A 22,562-nucleotide genomic window follows, 5' to 3' on the forward strand; every position below is an offset into this window, starting at 1 on the left:
GACCAATAAAAATTAATAGTGCAGTTAATATTATTGTGTTCGTTTGGTCAATTTACTGGACTGTTATGGAATTTTAACTTAATCATACGTGAGCATGATTGATGCAGTTACACATTGGTACAGAGCAATTTTTATGAAATTTTATACATCTTAGTTAGCTCTGAGTGTTCACTTTACCAAATTCCAAAGAGAGATTGCTGTGGGACCATAGCTTTTTGGTTGTTTGCTCTGAATGTTTCCCTTTTAATGAGAGTTGTGTATGCCAATTCTTTCCAAAGCAGTTGAGTATTGGTGCCTTCTGTGTCAAATAAATAGATTTAAAAATCATACACACTAGGTTAAGGTCCAACAAGTTTTTTTTGGAAGCACTAGCTTTCAGTGCTGTTCCTCCTTCAGGTAACTTTGGAAGAGAACCATAAGACATAAAATTTATCGCAAACGATTACAGTATCATGCAACTGAAATGATATATTGAATAAACCTAAATTGCTGTCAAGGCTTTCATCTTTTAGAATGTGTTGCAGGTTTCAGTTCATTAATATCTAAATCCCAGAACTACTTTGAAGACACATTCTTGAGATAAGTTATCTGTAAGAGCTTAAAACTGGGTGTGGAGGGGGATTGGCCAGGTCTCCCCTCTCTCTCTTTCTCTGCCCCCCACTCCCCCCACCCCATACAAAGACAGCCAACCATTAGAGCATGGTGGGAGGCAATGTTGGATCTGAGAGGTGGTTGCACTTGCACAGGCCTGTAGTGTGACGGAACATATTTTGGGGGGCTGAGAGTGAGTGAGACGCAACCAGCTCCTTTTAATGATGGTTTCAGCTGCTTACGGCCCGTTAATTTGCAGCTCAGAATCTGAATCTGGCTCCCAACAGAATAGTCCGTCCGTCTGTCATCGGGGCTTTGTGGGAGCCTGCTGTGTGCAAATTGGCTGCCCAGTTTCCTCCTTTGCAACAGAGCCTACACTTCAAGAAGTACCTCCATTAGCTTTGGAATGTCCTGCTGCTATGAAGGCACTGTACAGATGTATAGTTGTTCTTTTATTCATTTGTGAGATGCACAGGTTGTTGGCTGGCCAGCATTTACCCAGCTACAGTGAAGGAACAGTGATATACTTCCAAGTCAGGATGGTGAGTGACTTGGAGGGGGATCTTGCAGGTGGTGGTGTTCCCATGTATCTGCTGTTCTTGCCCTTCCAGATGGAAGTGGTCCTAGGTTTCGAAGGTGCTGTCATGAGGATCATTGGTGAATTTCTGCAGTGCATAGGGTAGATAGTACACATTGCTGCAAGTGAGCATTTGTGGTGAAGGGAGTGGATGCTTGTGGATGTGGTGCCAATCAAGCGGGCTGCTTTGTCCTGAATGGTATTGAGCTTCTTGGAGCTGCACCCATCCAGGCAAGTGGGGAGTACTCCATCACACTCCTGACTTGTGCCTTGTACATGGTGAACAGGCTTTGGGGAGTCAGGAGGCAAGTTACTCTGTACAGGATTCCTAGCCTCTGACCCGGTCTTGTAGCTATGGTGTTTATGTGCCGAGTCAGTTGAGTTTCTGGTTAATGATAACACTCAGCATGTTGATAGTGGGGGATTCGGTGGTGGTAACACCATTGAATGTCATGGGGCAATGGTTAGATAGTCTTTTATTGGTGATGGTCATAGCCTGGCACTTGTATGGTGTGAATGTGACTTGTCACTTGTCAGCCCAAGCCTAGATATTGTCTGGGTCTTAACATTTGGACGTGGACTGCTTCAGTATCTAAGGATCTGTAAATGATTCTGAACATTGTGCAATCATTACTGAACATTCCTACTTCTGACCTTGTGATAGAGGGTAGGTCATTGATGAAGCAGCTGAAGATGGATGGATCAAGGAAACTACCCTGAGGAACTCCTACAGAGATGTCCTGGAGCTGAGATAACTGACTTCCAACATCCACAACCATGTTCTTAAGTGCCAGATATGCTCCAAGCAGTAAAGCGTTTGCCCCCAAAACCCATTGATTCCAGTTTTCCTCAGGCTCCTCTATGTCAAACTTGGTCAGACGCAACGTTGATGTCAAGGGCTGTCACTCTCACGTCATTCTAAAATTCAGCTCTTTTGTCCATGTTTGAACCAAGGCTGTCATGAAGTCAGGAGCCGAGTGGCCCTGGCGGAACCCAAACTGGGCGTCACTGAGCAGCTGTTGCTTGATAGCGCTATTGATGACATTTTCCATCACTTTTTACTGATCGAGAGTAGACTGGAGTGGTAATTGGCTGTGGTGGATTTGTCCTGTGTATGTACCAGACATACCTGGGCAATTTTCACATTGTCAGGCAGATGCCAGTGTTGTAACTGTACTGGAAGAGCATGGCTAAGGGAGCAACAAGTTCTGGACCACAGGTCTTCAGTACTATTGCTAGAATGTTATCAGGACCCTGAGCCTTTATCCAGTGTCTCCAACCATTTTTTGATATCATGTAGAGTGAGTCAAATTGGCTGAAGACTGGTATTTGTGATGCTGGGGACCACTGGAGGAGGCTGAGATGGGTCATCCGCTCGGCACTTCTGGCTGAAGAATGCAGAGAATTCTTCAGCCTTATCTTTTGCACTGATGTGCTGGGCTCTTCCATCATTGAGGATGGGGATATCTGTGGAGCTGCTGCCTCCAGGGAGTTTAATGGTCCATCACCATTCGTGATGTGACAGGGCTGCAGAGCTTAGATCTGATCTGTTGGTAGTGGGATCACTTAGCTCTATCACTTGCTGCCTATGCTGTTTGACATGCAAGTAGTCCTGTTTGGTAGCTTCACCAACTTGACACCTCATTCTTGGGTCTGCCGGGTGCTGCTCCTGGCATGCTCTCCTGCACTCTCCATTGAACCAGGGTTGATCCCCTGGGTTGATGGTAATGGTTGAGTAGAGATATGCCAGGCCATGAGGTTATAAATTGTACTCCAGCACAATTCTGCTGTTGATGGCCCACAGCACCTCATGGATGCCCAGTCTTGAGTTGCTAGATCTGTTTGAAATCTGTTCCATTTAGCATAGTGATAGTGCCACACAACATAATGGAGGTTATTCTCGATATGAAGACAACGACTGTGTGGTAGTTGCTCTTACCGATACGGTCATGGACAGATGTGTTTACATCAGGCACATTTGGTAAGTATGAGGTCATGTACGTTTTTTCCCTCTTGATTCCCTCACAGGCTGGGCCCTATGTCCTTAAGGACCTGACCAGCTTGATCAGTAGGACTGCTGCTGAGCCACTCTTGGTGCTGGACATTCAAATCCCCCACCCAGAATATGTTTTGTGCCTTTGCTATCCTCAGTGTTTCCTCTAAGTATTGCTCAACATGGAGTACCAGTTCATCAGCCAAGGGAGGACAGTACATGTTAATCAATAGGAGGTTCCCTTACCTATCTTTAATCTGAAGCTACGAGACTTCAGGAGGTATGGAGTCAATGTTGGGAATTTCCAGGGCAACTCCCTCCTGACTGTATCCCACTGTCCTGCCAGTGAGACAGGACACATCCAGGGATGATGTCTGGGATATTGCCTGTAAGGTGTGATTCTGAGTATACCTCTGTCAGGTTGTTTCTTGACCAGTCTTATGAGACAACTCCCAATTTTGGCACTAGCTGCCAGATGTTAGTGAGGAGAACTTTGCAGGGTCGACAGGGCTGTTTCGACTGTTACTTTTTTTTCTGGTGCCTCGGTCAATGCCAGGTGATCTGTCTGGTTTCATTTCTTTGAGACTTTATAGTGATTGGTACAACTGAATGATTGCTAAGCCATTTCAGAGGGCAATTGAGAGTCAACCACATTGCTATGGGTCTGGGGTTGCATGTAGGCCAGACCAGGTGAGAATGGCAGATTTCCTTCGCTGAAGGACATTGGTGAATATGTCATAGTTAATAGGTATGAGCTCTCACTCACCACCTCAGGATCTCAAGCAAGATCGGGCCTTGAGCACCAGTGTAAATGAAGTGTTTGCAATGCTACAACAAATGGTCATTACTTTTCCTGTCACAAATTAGAAAGTGGAAGAAATATTAATGGAAGCTAGAAAGTGAAATACTATCACCAAGTCAAAAATGATGGGCCTTGCCGAGAGGACAATGACCTGCGACCTAATTCATATGAACTGTGTGAGATTGAGAGATTGTAGTGAGCCCTGCTCCTGTTGTAGTGAGGCTTGTCTGTAACTGTGCCTTTAGAAACATAAGAAGTTGGTTTATTGGCACAGGTAAGTTGGGGGAAAGGGGGAACAGCTTTAACTGCTCCTGAAAACCAATGGTGAGAGTTAGGAGGTGGCACTTCACTAAAGAGAGGAACATGTAGTGCGATTGTTGGGAGTGGGTATCTTTAAAGTGGAAATAACTTGGAGGACAAATAAATCATAATGTTTCATAAGTTTAGGGGAGGAAAAAAATCCAAGTGTACTGGCGACAGATTCCGAACGTTGCTGCAATACCATCATTCTTAATGTTTAGGCACCAAGCCCACAGTTACAAACTACAGAAATATGGGAAGTCTGGCAAACTCTTTTCCTAAGAGTCTAATTTGGCAGCAATGTTCATAACCATGCTCATTTAAATTTTGTGTTGAGGCAAATATTATGGGTAGTAGATCAGCAACTCATCCTCTAAGTGGGATGGTATGCCAATTGCCCCTTTGCTTGCTTCAATCGTCGATTTAAATCCAGTGACTTTTAAGCATTTCTGTGTCCTGTCATTCCCCTCTGAATACTGGCAGTCTCAGGAGCCTTGACTAACACACTCCCCTGAGAACTAGGGAGTTTGTTACTGATTACAGAGGCTCCCAGAAAGTGTCAGAATATACAGTGAACTCCTGGAGAGTGTGTCAGTATTAACAGGGAATCCCTAAGAACAGTGTCAAATTTACAGAGGTACCCTACGATTTGTGTCAGTAATTACAGTGGGTCCCCAGTAAGTTTCTAAGTCCTCACAGGGGATCCCTGGGAAGAGTGCTGGTTTCACTGGTGTGTATCAGGATTGACAGGGGAATCTTTTGGGAAGTTTGAGTATACAAGGGATCTTTGAGGAATGTGTCTGTAGTTACAAGGGATCTCCTGTGTGTGTGTGTGTGTTTGGGGGGGTGGGGGTGGGGGGGGGGGTGGTGAGGAAGAGGAGGTGTCAGTAGTTACAGGGAATCCCTGGGGTGGGAGAGTTGTGTCTGCATTTACAGCAGGTCTTTGGGGAGTGTGTCTGTACTTAGTGGGTGCCAATGCAGCCCTTGACTGTCTGAGGAACAGAATGTTTGAACGAGTACCAACACTAACTCATTCTCTGAAATGCAAGTGTTGCAAACCTGTGTGTGTGTGTGAGAGAGAGAGAGCATAAAGGCGATACCTTCAATCTCTTGAATTATCACCAGTGTTGCCTCTGCAAAACTAGTGACAGGATACAAAGTTTAAAAATCTCACAGCACCAGGTTATAGTCCAACAGGTTTATTTGGAAGCACTAGCTTTTGGAACGCTACTCCTTCATCAGATGGTTGTTAGCGCTCTGAAAACTAGTGCTTCCAAATAAACCTGTTGGACTATAACCTGGTGTTGTGAGATTTTTAACTTTGTACACCCCAGTTCAACACTGGCATCTCCAAATAGTGACAGGATAGGTGTTCCAAGTCAGTGTCCGCTGTCTGGTCAACATCCCCAGCAACAAGTCACTGGCTATAGTCAGTCAACAGCATTGAATGAGCCACGTCGTCTACATGCCTGACACACCGCTTCCAAAGCAAGCTGTCCATTCTGAGCTGTTTCATGGTAGCAATTATCGAGAGGCTAGACGAAATGCTTCAAGGGTATCCTGAAAGCCTCCCTGAAAAAGAAAATTGCCACCAACTTGTGGGAACCTGTTATCTCAGCCTGCCCAAAGTGGCGAAGAAGGTACCAACTGTTGAGCATCTCCAACAGGCCCCAGGGGGCAGCTAAACATCGGTGAGGAAATCAAAGCATCCCACCCATCAAAGCATTGCAAACCCCACTGCGCAGGGTGTGTGGATCCAGTACTCGACCATTCAGTCACCTCCATATTCTCAACTCCACACGGGGGATGGAGGAGGAGGAGGAAAGTCATCCTTGCCCAAGAAGGAGAAAAAAAGGAGGACTTCAGAGAAGTGTGTAAGTATTTACAGACTCGTGGGGAGTATGGCAGTATTTACAAAGGGTCCCCATGTTGCCCATGTGACAGGTTTGGATGGGTTAGCATTAGCAATGGATACCTTTGGGCATTTCAAGCAAGGGGAGGTATTAATCAGTCCTCGACATTGCTCCACTGGGCCTACAATTCATCACTGAAGTTCTAGGGGCGAGCAATGGAGAAAAGGTTTCGATAAGTAGTTATAAATATCTTCTGCAGTCAGTTGGAGATTGAATTTCATGGTGATTGCTGGTGACTACAGTCTGGAATTGTGATTGAAAAACGACTCTCTCAAAACAATTTGAGCTTGACCCCTGAGTAGACTACAACGTAGAACAGGACTGTTCCATTTATTTCCTTTCTATAGTTGATGGAGTACAGGAAATGACTCGTAAAAAAAATTTCTGCTAAATTTCTGCTAAGGACTTTGAGATCTAATTTTGTTTTGAAATGGCATTAAAAAATGCCTTGTTCATGCATATTGTGTGGGCCTATGACAAAATGATCTTTCCAAATAGAATTTCCCTGTTAAATTAGTCTAAAGCATTCCAACTGAACAGTAGACGTTAGTGTGAGTGAGTATTTATTTCAATATCCTCCAGATGCTAAGAATACAAGTTTTTTTTTGAAAATTGTAACAGATTAAGAAATTTCTTCTTTGGAGGTAAGGATTTGGAACAGGCTAATTGGAGACTTCAAGATTTGTTTTGTTTTGAGGATGTGTATGTCACTGGTAAGGCCAGCATTTATTACAAATCCCTAATTGTCCTTGAACAGTTAGTGAATTATCTACAACTGAGTCGCTTGGTAAGGTCACTTCTGCACCCGAGGTACCATACATTGTGCAAGCTATTCTCTCACTATGTCCTGACACCGTCATAGATTGATGCACGTGAACCTTGAACTCCCTCTGTCCCTGTACACTTTTGAGCAGAGCCATTAAGTATATATGGCCTCTCTACCTCTCTGCCAGACTGCATCATCTCTGTATTTATTCTCTCTGTAACTTGTTTGTCCATTCCGATAGCACTGAGAAATAACTAGTTTGAATTGGATGCTGTATAATAAGTCTTGTAGCCACCACATATGATACGGCTCTAATAATATGAATGTGAACTAAAACTCCTCTTCAGACCCAAAGGAAAGAATTTTTAAAAAGCAGGAATGTGACAAGTGAGCATTCCCTTGAATGACTGAAGGTTCACTAACCTTGCACCAGAATCTTTGCACTGCAAGAATCTGCAATCCAAAGAATGACCAGCTGTACGAACTAGAGGTATGACTTATTTGGAGCTTAGAAAAAAGAACCAGAATGGGAACGTTCAGTCGTTGATATGATCACAATACACAGAACTGTGGCTACGTTCCAGGAAAAAAAAAGTATCCTGTTCTCAGAGTAGGATGCTGTGTGATTTTACTTGACGCATCTCATACAACATTAACTGATCCTGTGCGTCATCCTGAGAGTTGATAAGTCTGTATTTTTCTTGGGAATGTGGTCGCGATCACGGTCTTTAAATTTGGGAATAAAGCCTCTGATCTTTGGGTTGGAATTTAGATGTCCTGGTTTGGGGTATAGATGGCGTGATTGAAAAATGTAAATGTAGCAGAGTGAGTAATATTACTCCCACTGACAGCTTGAGACCATGACAAGCTAGATTTGTACAAAGAAAGCCCTTCAGTCCATTGATTCTCATCTTTTAGATTACCAACTCTGCTTTCTTCTCAAAACAGCACCCGGTAATTAAGTATTCTGTAAGGGTCCTCAAGACGTTTAGTGAAGCTTAAACTTACTGGATTGTCCAGTTAATCCTGTGTAATGGCTTTATAAAATTTATCATGGTGAGCAAAATATTCCTGGAAGATTGGAAAGGAAAGGAGAAAATTGGGGAATGGTGGTGGAGGGAGAAAGTTATAACTGTTAACGAACAGTATTAAATATGAGCCAACAGCTTCAGGCAGAGACAAAATTGGTGAGGCAGATAGTTTTGGTAATATGAATTGGTAAGTTTTCCTTTAGGAAGTTGCTGAGGGATTTGATCTTTGTTAACTCTTTTCATCTGTTATATGGGATTAATGTCTTGTCTAAAATTAGAATAAGTATTCCTGTCTTTTTTAGATGTTCTCATTCTTTCCAGGTCATGTGGTATTCTACAAAGAGCATGGGCAAGCAGTGTGCTCCGACATCTCTGGAGATGAACAATCGGATGATGAGTGTCGGAAGCCTGAGACCGGGTGTTCCCCTTTTCCTCATCCTGTCTTGAAGCAGGTGCTGCCTTCCACTTCCATCGACTTCTAACCTTTCCACAATGGCAGTGTTGTTGTGCCTCTAACTGTGGCAGCTGTCACACATCCTGGGTCTCACTAAGCTGCCATGAATTGCCAAGTTTCGACCTTGTCTGCCTGCAATGTGGTCAATATAGATTCTCCTCACTGTGGGTGTTTATACAGGAGCAAATTAATCTCAGCATCAGATAAATATTTAGTCTATTTAGAGTAGGGGTTTTGCAGAATGCTAACTATTTGTCAAGTTATCCCAAATAATAAACTGCTTTTTGTACAAAAGGCAAGTCTGGTTTCCTGACAATCTATATTTGTAAATTTCAGCAATCTCCTCCAATATCTGATTGCTGGCAGTGACTATTGATTTAGCTACATCAGGAGAGTGGTTTTTACCTCTTGACTGCAGCAGTTCCCACACAAACTGCCACTTTACTGCTAAAATGGAAAGCAGGAACTGAAGGAGGATGAATGGGACTGGGATGGGGTGGGGGGGAGCAACATTTTGTTAGTGCATCAAGTGTTGTGAAGCTCCAAGTTCAGTTGTTTAAGATTTTGTAACACGATGCAAAAAGAAAAGCTTGCTCCCCTACAAAGATTCAAGAAAATTTAATTTAAATTTGAGAGGGATTATTGGCATTGATGGCCTTTGTTCATGTATACTTTCAAATTTTTAAAAAGCCTGCTCATGGAGTCAAGAGTTGTACAGCATGAAAACAGACCCTTCAATCTAACTCTGTCCATGCCAACCAGATATCCTAAATTATTCTAGTCCCATTTGCCAAAATTTGGTCGCTATCCCTCCAAACCCTTCCTCTTCATATACCCATCCAGATGCCTTTTTAAATGTAATTGTATCACTTCCTCTGGCAGCTCATTCCATACACACACCATCCTCTGTGAAAAAGTTGCCCCTTGGGTCCCTTTTAAATCTTCCCCTCTCACCCTAAACCTATGCTCTCTAGTTTTGGACTCTTGCCACCCCGGGGAAAAGACATTGTCTATTTACCCTATCCACGCCATTCACAATTTTATAACCCTGCATAAGGTCACCCCTCAGCCTCCACTCCAGGGAAAACAGCCCCAGCCTTTTCGGCCTCTCCCTATAGCTCAAGCCCTCCAACCCTGGCAACATCCCTCTAAATCTTTTTATTCATCAAGGTTCAAGTAAGCAGAACTAAAAGCCCTAACTTCATTTTACAAGCCTTCAACTATCTATTCTCCTCAATTCCGATCTCTTGCAAGGTTCTAATTTTAAATCTTGCCAGGAGAAAGTGAGGACTGCAGATGCTGGAGAGTCAGAGTCGAAAAGTATGGTGCTGGAAAAGCACAGCAGGTCAGGCAGCATCTGAGGAGCAGGAGAATCAGCGTTTTGAGTATAAGCCCTTGATCAGGAATTTCAGCTGCAGTGATCTGAAGTAGACCTTAGACTTGAGAATTGCTTCTCAAAACATTTCTGCCTTTCTTCTCTATGATGCTCCTTAAAACCTACCTCCTTTGATCAAGTTATTTTGTCACCTATTTTGATATCTCCTGATGTAGTCCAGTGTGAAAACTTGTTTCCTAATCCACACGGGATGTTTTGCAATGTTAAAGGTCCTTTAGGAATGCACGTTGTTTGTGTCGAGTTTCCCTCTGCCATAGTGATGCTAAAAGTGATATTCGAGGGGACGTGCAGCTCAAATTTGCAGGGCACTCCTAAAAGGAGCATGTATTAGAGAAAGGCTTCCACACCATGGTGCCAATTCTGAGCCTCAACTCCTTTGTCTTTCTCAAGTCATAGCAAGAAGTAAAAACTAATGACAGTGGACTCTTGTTACTACACAGCCTGGAAAGATTCCAAGGTATTTGTCTTTTAACTCTGTTCCCTGGTTTTGGCTTCCCCACCATAAGGGGTGTCGATCCCACCTTGGATCTTGCCAGGTCATTCCCAAGAACAAACTGTGTTTCTGGAAGTGACACTCTGTCAATCACTCCCACTGTTACTTCCCCAGTCTTGAGTTGGCACTCCAACCTGATCTTACATAGACGAGTGCTAAATTTCTGTCCATTTATTCCACAAATTACCACTCTCTGGTAGCATGTCAGAGTGCAAATATGTTCATCGCTTACTATTAGAGACTGATTAGCTCCTGTATCTCTCAAAATTTATAACTTCTTTCCCATCTTCCCCCTATTCTTCCTGAGTAAACTTTACCCACAGGGGTGAGGTCTTTATAGAGATTGGGCAATTACTTAATACCCAGCTCCTGTCTTGGCTGTGCACTTTCCTGCAGCTCCTTGGAGCTTCTTGGGGTTCCCTTTACTACTTTCACAATCTCACTGGCATAGCTTCTTTTACCAAACCCTTTCCCACAGTACCTTTCTTTAATGGCCAGCACTATGACTTCACGTGTCCCACCTTACCATGGCAGAAACACCTGAGGCCTTTCACTTCTGGGCTGCTTTTTTCACCTGTAGTAAACTATCACCAGTGTGCTCTCGCCTTTGTTTTGTAGTGAAGGATCTCCCCTTCTCCCAATTTCTATCCCTCACAGGATGAAATTCCTGTCAGAAGCTCAATTTCACTTTATGCACCAATGCATATTCATCTGCCACCTCTGTCACTCTTGACCTTTCTGTTCATCCACATGAATTCTTGTCTCTGGAAGTGAGTTTTTAAAACTCCTCCAGCAGAATAATCTCTGAGAATCATGTGTTATCTACTTTTAAGGACCGCACCCATCTCTCAAAATTACTGTTTAATTATTTCGACCTCAACATAAGTCTGACCTCATTCCTCCTTTGTGTTTCTGAACTGCTGTCTATATGCTTCTGGTATCAATTCATAGGGACTCAAAATTGTCTTTTTGACCTCAGCATCATCTCTTGACCCCTCATCTGACAATGTTGCAAATACCTCACTAGCTCTGCCTACCAGCTTAGTCTGAACTAGCATTACCCAAGGTTTCTGGCCACTCCATCTACCTCGCCAATTTTTCAAATGAAATAAAAGTGGCTTTGACATCTTTCTCAATAAAATGTGGCAGTGTTTAAACATATTTGTATACATCACTACCTTCTTCCTTCATCTCCATCCTGTTAACTTGACTTTGTTGACTAATTTGCGACTTCTGAAGTTCAAATTCTCTCTCCCTTTCTTTCTTCTCTCTCTTTTTGCTCAGCTAGGAACTTTCTGTCCCTCTCTTTATCCTCTAACATGGCTCTTCTTTCCCTTTCCTTATCTTGTAACTCCATTTGCCTCATTTGCAAATTACGTTTTTCTAACTCTACTGCATTTGTCTGTTTCTCTAATCCACCCTTGACCAACTCCATTACAATTTCAGCTTTCCTTTTGTCCCTGGTTAAACCCAATTTTAACCTATTTGCTTATTCTAAAAGTATTTCCTTCCTCTGTCTTTCTAAGCTTTCTTGGCAAATTTGGGAAGCATCTTCAAACCCCAGAACCACTTAATATTGCTAAAGAGCCATCTCCATCACTCTTTTAATTTAACCTACCACAAGTAACCAAAATTAAACAGGTGAGAACATTTAAGTTTTATTTAAAGATCTAGGACACAAATTGCCAAATGTTTAATCTGCTGGGACTGTTTGTACCCCAAATCAGTTCAAATCTCAGACTGGATCTGTCTAAACCTGTCTCAATATCTCCAAAACTAAACCTTTTAAAACATGAGTGACAGAGAACTCCTAAATTCAACTATTTAAAGAAAATAACATCAATTTATTTTTTAACTCTAAAAAGGAAATTAAACAAAAACTATTCACAAATCTAAGCCCCCCTTTCTCTTAACTGCTTACTATCTGCCTCTGACTCTATAACAATGTGCTGTTCCAATAAGACACTTATTGAAAATTACATCACCTCAATTTCAAAACCACACAGTCTATGCCTTCGCTGTTCCATCTGCTGAGCTCTCTGGGTCGTTGGTCTTTCTTTTTACTGTGAAAAGGTACCATTAGATTAGATTACTTACAGTGTGGAAACAGGCCCTTCAGCCCAACAAGGCCACACCGCCCCGCCGAAGCGCAACCCACCCATCCCCCTCCATCTTCCCCTTACCTAACACTACGGGCAATTTAGCATGGCCAATTCACCTGACCTGCACATCTTTGGACTGTGGGAGGAAACCAGAGCACCCGGAGGAAACCCACGCAGACACTGGGAGAATGTGCAAACTCCACACAGAGACTCGCCTGAGGAGGGAATTGAACCCAGGTCTCTGGCACTGTGAGGCAGCAGTGCTAACCACTGTGCCACCGTGCCGCCCATTGTGTGTGTGTGTGTGTGTGAGAGAGAGAGAGAGAGAGAGAGCATTTTCTGATTTCTTTGAGAGCAAGATGTTCGATGGGCAATTAGCTCTCCAGGATGTTCTCTCTTTACGGCACTTGCTCTCTGACCAATTTTGAAAATGTCGCACACTCTTATAGCCCCCAACATCGGATCGTCTCATTTGTTCAATGTTGGCAAAACAACAAATTCAGGGTAGAAAGTGAGGACTGCAGATGCTAGAGATCAAAGTCAAAAGCATGGTGCTGGAAAAGCATCCAAGGAGTAGGAGATGTTTTGGGCGTAAGCCCTTCCTGGGGAATTCCTGAGGAAGGGCTTATGCACGAAACATCAATTCTCTTGCTCCTCGGATGCTGCCTGACATGCTGTGCTTTTCCAGCACCACGTTTTCAAAAACAATAAATTCAACCTCTATTAGATTTAATATTCTAGGGCATAATTTAAACTGGTTAAATTCGAGTTGTCAAAAAAGCAACCAAAAATCAGGTATCCATTTCATGAGCCAACACTGCAGCACAGAGGAAAATCACCTATACAGCATTTTTTAAAAAAATGGGTACCTAATGAATATAGTCCACTGATTTCTCAGCAACAAACCCAAACAAGCAGACAAAACACGTCCAAAAACCCACGCCACTCTTCCCCTACATCAAAGACATCTCTGAAATGGCTGCCAGACTACTCAGACCCCTTAGCATCATGGTAGCCCACAAACCAACCAATACACTAAAACTTCAGCTCATGAACTTGAAAGACCCTACACAGACAACAAGCAAAACTAATGTCATTTACAAAATACTGTGAAAGGACTGTAACAAACATGACATCAGACAAACAGGCAGAAAACTAGCCACCAGGATACATGAACACCAACTAGCCACAAAAAGACATGACCCCTCCCCCCCCCCCCCTCACTAGTTTCCTTACATATGGATGAGGAAGGACATCACTTGGACTGGGACAGCACATACATCCTAGGACAAGCCAAAGGGAGACACTCACAAGAATTCCTCGAAGCATAGCATTCCAACTGGAATTCTATCAACAAAAATATCAAGTAAGACCCCATCCACTCCCCCTGAGAAAAAACAGGAAGTGACATCATCACAGGAAATGATATCACCAACCCAAACATATAAATAGAAAACAGGAATCATCAGCAGTGCTTCACCTGAGGCCCACTGAGTATATTACCTAGTAGGGTGACAAAACATCTGGAAATAAACCTTCCAGCTCAGCGAGCAAACCTACATCCAATTTCTCCCAAATGATCAGTGGTTGCTCTCAGTAAGGGGCAAACTGTGGAGAAACACAACTAAAGCTTAAGGTAGAAGACAGAGGGGGGTGGTGGAGGGTTGTTTTTCAGACTGGACGTCTGTGACCAGTGGAGTGCCACAAGGATCGGTGCTGGGTCCTCTACCTTTTGTCATTAACATAAATGATTTGGATGCACGCATAAGAGGTACAGTTAGTAAGTTTGCAGATGACACCAAAATTGGAGGTGTAGTGGACAGCGAAGAGGCTTACAACAAGATCTTGATCAAATGGGCTGAGAAGTGGCAGGTGGAGTTTAATTCAGATAAGTGCGGGGTGCTGCATTTTGGGAAAGCAAATCTTAACAAGACTTATACACTTAATGGTAAGGTCCTAGGGAGTGTTGCTGAACAAAGAGACCTTGGAATGCAGGTTCATCGCTCCTTGAAAGTGGAATCACAGGTAGACAGGGTAGTGAAGGCGGCATTTGGTATGCTTTCCTTTATTGGTCAGAGTTTTGAGTTACAGGAGTTGGGAGGTCATGTTGCAGCTATACAGGTCATTGGTTATTGAAAATGTGTTGCTGGAAAAGCACAGCAGGTCAGGCAGCATCCAAGGAGCAGGAAAATCGACGTTTCGGGCATGAGCCCTTCTTCAGGAACGTCGATTCTCCTGCTCCTTGGATGCTGCCTGACCTGCTGCGCTTTTCCAGCAACACATTTTCAGCTCTGATTTCCAGCATCTGCAGTCCTCACTTTCTCCTCCAGGCATTGGTTAGGCCACTGTTGGAATATTGCGTGCAATTCTGGTCTCCTTCCTATTGGAAGGATGTTGTGAAACTTGAAAGAGTTCAGAAAAGATTTACAAGGATGTTGCCAGGGTTGGAGAATTTGAGCTATAGGGAGAGGTTGAACAGGCTGGGGCTGTTTTCCCTGGACTGTCAGAGGCTGAGGGCTGACGTTATAGAGGCTTACAAAATTATGAGGGGCATGGATAGGATAAATAGGCAAAATCTGTTCCCTGGGGTCAGGGAGTCCAGAACTAGAGGGCATAGGTTTAGAGTGAAAGGGGAAAGATATAAAAGAGACCTAAGGGGCAACTTTTTCACACAGAGGGTGGTACGTGTATGGAATGGGCTGCCAAAGGAAGTGATGGAGGCTGGTACAATTACAGCATTTAAGAGGCATTTGGATGGGTATATGAATAGGAAGGGTTTGGAGGGATATGGGCCGGGTGCTGGCAGGTGGGACTAGATTGGATTGGGATATCTGGTCGGCATGGACGGGTTGGACCAAAGGGTCTGTTTCCCTGCTGTACATCGCTATGACTCTATGTGCAAGGGAGTGGGAGGAATAGAATCAAAGAATAGCATCGCACAGAAAGAGGCCAGTCAGCCATCAGGCCCATGCCAGATTCCTGAAAAAGCTATCCGATTCGTCCCAGTCGCCTGCTCTTTACCAGGAATCCTGCAGTGGCATTCCGTTCCCTTTTTGACTGAATCTGCTTCCACCTTTTCGGGGAATGCATCCCTGAGCACACACTTCATGGTTATGAATGCCTCGATTAAATCTCCCCTTAATCATCTCTGCTCTGAGTAGAACAATCCCGGCTTCTCAAGTCTCCCCCAAAATAACCGGAATCTTTTATCTCATGCACCTTTCTGCAAGTCTCCCCTGCATCTCCTCCAGGACATTGGTATCCTTCCTACAAGTGTGGGGCCCAAGTGCTCGCTGTGTTTGAAACGGCAGCAAAATCATTAGCGTCTCTGAGGCTGCTCCCTCTCGCATTTGTACCAAGTTAAGCGCATAGTAGGAAACGGCAAAGGGTCAGTCAAGATTGGCTTTGCTACTTTCTTCACACATTCTAGATCTGGAGAGAGAGAAATGGTCTGGATCCATTAGGTCTGGCTGTCATTCAGCGGTTTAAATCATTGTTTGCAGGGTACAGTCTCTGACACAAGAAACTGGAGGGAGGGGGGAATCCTCACGAGTGAATTGAAATGCTCTCAGCATGCCGTCATGCTTTGCTCTTTGCAAACCCCTTTTGATTGATGGCTGTGTTATGAAATTCATTCCCCAGTCAATGCAGCTGAGGGACTGAGCCTCCGTGTCCCAGTGAACGAAGGTTTGGGGGCGGGTTGGTGTTGACACCTGTTTGTGTAAAAGGGAGAAACAGCAGTGCTCTTCCAAACCCCCTCCCCGCCCCCCCACTTCATCCACATCTGGCACAGGGAAGTTTGTTCCACTGTGACCGGGGCTGCCGGTGAATACAGAGGCGGTGCTAAGTTCCAGAATTAAACTCCACTCCGTTTTCCGGCTTTGGGGGGGGGGGGGGATGTAAGGAAAAAAAACACATTTCCCTGAGAGTCAGAGCTGAGCCAGCATCAGAGAGAGGGAGCTGCATGGGCTGTGCTCTAAGTCTCGATTGCTGCGGGAAGGAGCTGTGTGGGCCCCCAGATGAAGCTACGAGGAGGAAAGAAGAAAAAATGAGGCTCACAAAGGTATTTCATCCCGTCCTGGGGCTCTGTGTATGCGTGTGTTTGAGGAGGATCGTCTGTAGAAAAGTGCGTTAGTTGTTGTAAGGTGTTACATTGTGACTTTGTACAGTGAGACAAGTCCCCCACATACACACACACACATATACTGTATATATCGTGCCAGACATGTTTTCAATCGAAAACACTGCTAAGAACGTTCTGCTTAATATATGGCCAGGCGAAAGGGGGCAAAGGTCAAGTAACTGTAATTGTTTTCTCGTAACGCATGGGTTGTTGATGTTTTATTTACGAGACTTTGTAACCTTGGGGAGCCAAAAAAAGGGGGAACGGGGAATGAAAATGACAGGAATAAAGAAATGAGGCCAACTTGTTGCTTTTTGGAAGCCGGTAGGAAACTTTAAAGGGGCTCAACGCTCATTGAAACTGACCTTTTTTCTTGGGGGTGTATAGGGGGAAAACAGACTTTTTAATGCAGTAATGTCAATGTCAGCATGTTGCAGTTTGTGTCAAGTGACTGGCAAAACTAACCCAAGGAAACTTTATATAAAGATCAGGAAAAGTTGCGCTTTCCTTTGTGCTGGTTTTCTTTTTCTGACGACATATGACTCTGGAACTTCTCAAGCATATTGACTCGAAAAGTAACAGTTTGTGTGCAGGTCACTGCAGTCTGCGATCTGATTATGTAGAGAATGCTTTTCTGGCTGCAGTCACACGGCTCTTCAAATCTTCCTGGAATGCACTGCCTACGATGTCAAAGGAAGGGCCACATATTTCATCATAAATTCAGTGCTCTGTTGTGTTAGGTGGCGGTGGACGCTGCACAATGTGACAGTCTTCAGGGATTCCTGCTGTCACAACATCAGCGCTGCTGCCCTCTGCACAGTCCCAGGCTGGAATATGCTGGGCCCGCCACAGATTGACCCCATGGACAGCACCTCCTTTAACTGCGTCCCCACGGCTGGAGATGTTGCCCCTTGTCCCCTGGTTTAAACGTCAGTGGCTTTCCCCCTTGTTATTGACAGGTCTCCTTGCCGATTACAGAGCAGGCTCAGGTTTCAATGCCATTCAATGAGAGCCGTGTATGTGCATTGTCAGGCCTCCCGCCTGCTCCCTGTGGCCACCACGAGTCACTGCGAGGACCTCTCTCACCCGGGGTCAAGCACAGGCCGGCTGCTCGCGCTCTTCCCCTGTCGATGGGCAATTGCCTGTAAATTACCAGCCACAAGCAAAGTGCTGCACATCTGACATCAAAGAGAAAATGCTGAACAGGTCAGGCAGCATCTGCAGAGAGAGAAGCAGATTTGATGAGCTATGAAATGTCCAATGTCATCAATCTGCCCTCATAAAGCAGGAGTGGGGATGTTCACTGATGAATGCTCCAATGTTTGCGACTTCTCAGATACTGAAGCAGTCTGTGTCAAAGGACCTGGACAATATCCAAGTTTGAGCTGAAAGCTAGCAAGTAACATTAACCCCAGCAAGTGCAGGCAGTGATCATCTCCAACAAGGCAGCATCATCCCTTGACATTCAAGGGTATTGCCATTACCATTGCTGAATCCCCCACTATCAACATCCTGGGAGTCACCATTGACTAAAAACTGAATTGGGTCACCAATATAAATACTACAAGAGCAGGTCAGAGGCTAGGAATACTGCAGCAAATGACTCACCTCCTAAGTCCCCAAAGCCTGTCCACCATCTACAAGGCACAAGTCAGGAATGTGATGGAATACTCCCTTGAGTGCAGCTCCAACCACACTCAAGACGGTGCAGGTCAAAGCAACCCAGTTGATGAGCATCCCATCTGTTGATGAGCATCCCATCTACTACCCTCAACATCCACCCCCTCTGCCACAGCTCAGCACCATCAGTGTGTACCATCTACACTGTGCACTGCAGCAAATCACCAAATCTCTTTTTACAGCACCTTTCAAACCCTCAATCTCTACCATCTAGAAGGACAAGGGCAGCAGATACACAGGAATACCATCACCTCCAGTGTCCCTCCAAGCCATTCCCCATCCTGTCTTGGGAATGTATCACTGTTCCTTCAGTGTTGGGTCAAAATCCTGGAACTCTCTGTGTACCTGTGCAACATGGACTGCAGAGATTCAAAAAGGCAACACATCACCACTTTTTAAAGAATAATTTTACTTTAATAGTGGCTGGTAATGTTTTGACCAGTCAGCTCTGTTGATTTGTGAGCTTGGTCCCTATGGTTTTATATTCTACACACTTACTTATAGAGGAATGTAGGCTCAAGTTCCTGAGGTCCATGCTAATAGCTTCTTTAGGAATTAATCACTCAAATACCTATCTTATGTGAGTCTAATGATTGTAAGCATGTGGAGTCTTCACTTTCCAACTCAGGATAGGCAATAAATGTTGGCTCAGTCATTGATACCCACATCCCCGAAATAATTTTTTAAAAACATTAATTCTACTTCTTTCTTCTTAGACACTAAGATTCCGATACACTTCAACAAACTGACCACTGGAGTCAGACTGAGCGTTAGCAACTTGCTGAGTTTTAATGATGAACTTTGTCATGCAGTAATTTTTGAAGTTCTGATTTTTCTCTCATGTTCAAATGTCAACTCAGCGATAAAGCAGTAGATTGACGCACATGCAAAGCATTAGCTGTTGACCTGTATACTGAGAGTGTCCAAGTGCTAGACAAGTACACTGTGTACTGCAAGAAAGAGTTACATTTGTATACTGCCTTTTTTGAACACACGTCCTGTGAGCTTTGCTCCAATGTTCTTGTGTTTGGTTTGTGACGTGTTTTTCTTTGTATTAGTCAAAAAGAAAACCTTGCATTGATATAGCGTCCTGATCATGCCAAAGTGTTTTATGGTCAATGAAGTACTTTGAAAGTATATTCACCGTTGTGATGTAAGAAACACAGCAGCCCATTTGCACACAGCAAGAGCCCACAGACAGCAATGAGACAATGAGTCAGTTTTCTTTGTGATGTTGATTGCGGGATAAGGATTAACCAGGTGAACAGGGAAACAGATTACTCACTCCACTCTTCTTCAACATAATACCACAGATTATTTTATGTATATGCGAGCAATGTAGGAGATGGAGCCATGGTTTGACATCTCATTTGAAAGACAGCTCCTCAGACAGTGCAGCACTCTCTCAGTACTGCACTGGACTGTCAGTATGGATTTTTACGTGCACGTCAAGTACCATTGCAAGCCACAGGTCAAGCAAGCATAAGAAATAACTTCAGTACCTGGACCTACAGTCTGTCTGGCTGAAATCCTTGCAATTAGTTTCACTTTATTTTAACTGTGGCTGATAATGTTTCAGGCAGCCAGTTCTGTGGATTTATGAGCTTGGTCCCTATAGTTTTATATTCTACACACTTACTTATAGAGGAATGTAGGCTCAAGTTCCTGAGATCCATGCTAATAGCTTCTTTAGGAATTAGTCAGTCGAATACCATTCATATGTGAGTCTAATGATTGTTTGTGAGCATGTAGAGCCATCACTCCAATCTGCACTTATACAGGATGGGAATCAGGAAAGGGCAGGGGGCGTCTGCTTTGATTTCAGCCAGGTTTGTGCACGGCAGTTGCTCACAAAGGCCACAGGACAACCTGTGGGAAATGGAGACGTCATACAATAGGTGACATTCATCTGAGCTTGGGAGTGACGGTTTGTCTTGGAGCGCAGGGTAGCTTGACATTTCATTTCTACATCGAACCTCTGTGGGAGTGCTTGATGCTGGCAACAACGGCGGAAAGAATTCCAGCTCTAACATTCCTTGTCAGAGAAAATTCACACAAAAATAAGAATTTCAAACAAATGGTTAGCAAACTATTTTTGATGTCATGAAACCACAGAAATGAGGCTATTCAGCCCATTGTGGCCATCCTGTCTGGTCAAGTTGTCTAATTAATCTCACTCTTATGCCCTGTTCCCATAGCCTGGGTTATCCAATTCCTTTTTAAAAAGTTACAATTAATTTGTTTTCCACCGGCTCTTCAGGTAGCACGTTTCAGATCACAATAACTTGCTTGCTTACAAGCACGCTGTGATAACCCTAACCATGTCAGCATTCTTTGATGGGAGTGCAGCAAAAGAAAAGAAATGGTTCAGCAAGTATTCTTGTTCAAGAACGACAATGTCCCTTTAAGCTGCCCTGTTGTAAAATAAAACACTTCCAAATAAGCCTTTTTTTCATCACAGCATGTTTCCAACTCTTTGGTGTGGGAGCCAGACTAGTTTTCTTTATAAAAAACCTCCAGAAAATCAGCTCCAGTCTTCAGAAGAGTGGAGTTCAGGGTAATATAGGTCTAAACATGTGTGACCCTACATCCTGTCAAAGGGCTACACCACTCTCCTTTCTAATCAGTCACATATGCACCACAAGTGTTCAATAAAATCAATATTTAACTAAGCTTTGGGTGTTCATAAAAATGTTTCTATAAAGGAATGTCCCTCAGCTTTAATTGTTGGCTAAAATTATGTGCGCTGGTTTGCTGAAATAAAAGCAGATCTAAACGTCTGTGTGAAATTGACTTTGGACAGAGGCAAAATTAAAATTTAAATGATTTCAAGGATTTAATGCATCACAAGAGCTCAAAACTGCAGGAGCTCTTGCTCGCTATCTCAAAGCAATAGACAGGATGAACCATCTTCTGACAATTTACATTTTCATTTATATAATAGGGAGGAACACTATTTCACATCTGAGTAATGTTTTTCGGACTGTTTGTCTGAGGAAGAACACTTCATGTTCCAAGTTTAGCTGTTTCCCAGTTCACTAGAAGCAGGATGTAGCACTCCACAGGTCAAACAGCTGTCAGCTGAACTGATGGCTGTCTGTTGACTAAGTTACTTTAACCCTGCATGGTCTTTAAAGGCAGCAGGATCACAATAGATTATATAGAACATAATTTCGAGGTTAATAGTTTTGCTTTCACTGATATTTGCCATCAGAGTGAGTTTTCGTTTTTTGTTGACATTTTAAGTAGATAAAATATCCAGGGATTAAGTGCATAATCAAGGGTGACGCTTCAGTATAGGACCCAGAGGTGCTGCAGTGTTGTCAATGACATAGCTCAGTTGAGGCCCTGTCTGTTGGCTTAGTTGGATATAAAAGATTCCATCGCACATTTTTTTCCTCAGAGGAACAGTGTTTTTTTAATGTCCTGGTCAGTATAGTAGCAGAACAAATAGGTTATAACCAGTAACAAAAACAGAAATTGCAGAGTTAACGATTAGACTCGACACATTAACTCTGATTTCACTCCATAGATTTAGGACAGAGATGAGGAGAAACTACTTCACCCAGAGAGTGGTGGCTGTGTGGAATGCTCTGCCCCAGAGGGCAGTGGAGGCCCAGTCTCTGGATTCTTTTAAGAAAGAATTGGATAGAGCTCTTAAAGATAGTGGAGTCAAGGGGTATGGAGATAAGGCTGGAACAGGATACTAATTAGGAATGATCAGCCATGATCATATTGAATGGCGGTGCAGGCTCGAAGGGCAGAATGGCCTACTCCTGCATCTATTGTCTATAGATGCTGGCAGACCCGCTGAGCTTCTCCAGCAATTTCTGTTTTTGTTTCTGATTTCCAGCATTCGGGAGTTCTTTGTTTTTTGTTGTTCAGGTGGTGAGAATATGGAACTCCCTACCACAGGGAGCGGCTGAGATGATTAGTAGAGGTACACTTAAGGAGAAGCTGGATGAGCTCATGAGGATGAAAGATTTTGTTGATAAGGTGCGACATGGGAGGATGCTGTAGTGGAACATAAACACCAGTATGGACCACTGGGGCCAAATGGCCTTGTTAATGTGTTGTAAATCCTATGAGCTTTGTGGGTAACCAATCTGACAAAATGAGGACTTGAATTTGGAACTGGTTCCACTCTCTATCATTAGCGTCACTCTCTTTGATGAGTGGCAAATGATCCTAAAGCTCGAATACATGTGTAGTTGTTCAAGAAGCTTCTGTCGCTAATGAGGCCAATACAGCATTTCTGTGATGCCCATGACACCCCCTAATGAGACCAGCTAACAGCAGTACAAGTAATGTGTAGTATGTATAATAGGGTACCTCCATTCA

At 43.7% G+C, this 22,562-nt stretch overlaps 1 protein-coding gene across 4 annotated transcripts in view; it reads left to right on the plus strand.

The window, feature by feature from the left end:
• Positions 1-16,222: 16,222 nt before the first annotated feature.
• Positions 16,223-22,562, plus strand: part of LOC140471293 (tensin-2-like) — a 283,909-nt gene continuing 277,569 nt past the window's right edge. For 2 of the 4 annotated variants that reach the window (XM_072567283.1, XM_072567286.1), the window contains exon 1: positions 16,225-16,481. In XM_072567283.1, the coding sequence (XP_072423384.1) occupies positions 16,383-16,481 (99 nt within the window). In that variant the 5' untranslated portion in view covers positions 16,225-16,382. Of the gene's footprint in view, positions 16,482-22,562 lie in introns of all 4 variants that reach the window. The other 2 variants (XM_072567285.1, XM_072567284.1) reach the window with 2 other exon arrangements.

This window comes from Chiloscyllium punctatum, chromosome X (genome assembly GCF_047496795.1).
Source record: "Chiloscyllium punctatum isolate Juve2018m chromosome X, sChiPun1.3, whole genome shotgun sequence".
Taxonomy (NCBI): Eukaryota; Metazoa; Chordata; class Chondrichthyes; order Orectolobiformes; family Hemiscylliidae; genus Chiloscyllium; species Chiloscyllium punctatum.